General features: G+C 69.4%; 1 protein-coding gene across 1 annotated transcript in view; it reads left to right on the forward strand.

The window, feature by feature from the left end:
* The window catches only part of EPS8L2 (EPS8 signaling adaptor L2), a 17,382-nt gene extending 17,058 nt beyond the window's left edge, over positions 1-324 (forward strand). Inside the window, exons 18-19 of the mRNA XM_007465994.1 lie at positions 22-156; positions 241-324. Of these exons, the coding sequence (XP_007466056.1) occupies positions 22-156; positions 241-324 (219 nt within the window). The remainder of the gene's footprint in view (positions 1-21; positions 157-240) is intronic.
* The last annotated feature ends 75 nt before the right edge of the window (positions 325-399 follow it).

Here is a 399-nt window from a genome sequence, read left to right on the forward strand (position 1 = left end):
CGCCCCCTGCCCCCCGCCCCCAGGATCGTGGAGAACCTGGGCATCCTGACTGGGCCCCAGCTCTTCTCGCTCAACAAGGACGAGCTGCGGAAGGTGTGCGGGGAGGAGGGCGCCCGCGTGTACAGCCAGCTCACCGTGCAGAAGGCCGTCCTGGAGGTGAGCCGCCCCGCCCTGCGCCCCCGCGCGCCCCGGGAAGGGGGGCTGGCGGGACACTGACCTGCGGGTCCCCCGCTCCCCCAGAAGCAGCAAGGCGGGTCGGAGCTGGAGGAGCTCATGAGCAAGTTCCATTCCAAGAACCAGAGGCGGGCGGAGGAAGACAGCTAGGCCCGCGGCAGGGCCCGCCCCCGCGGCTGGAGTAGTATTTTGGTACGTGTACGTATTTCGGACCGTGGATTCGGA

This window comes from Lipotes vexillifer, unplaced genomic scaffold (assembly GCF_000442215.2).
Source record: "Lipotes vexillifer unplaced genomic scaffold, Lipotes_vexillifer_v1.1 scaffold1094, whole genome shotgun sequence".
Classification (NCBI taxonomy): domain Eukaryota; kingdom Metazoa; phylum Chordata; class Mammalia; order Artiodactyla; family Lipotidae; genus Lipotes; species Lipotes vexillifer.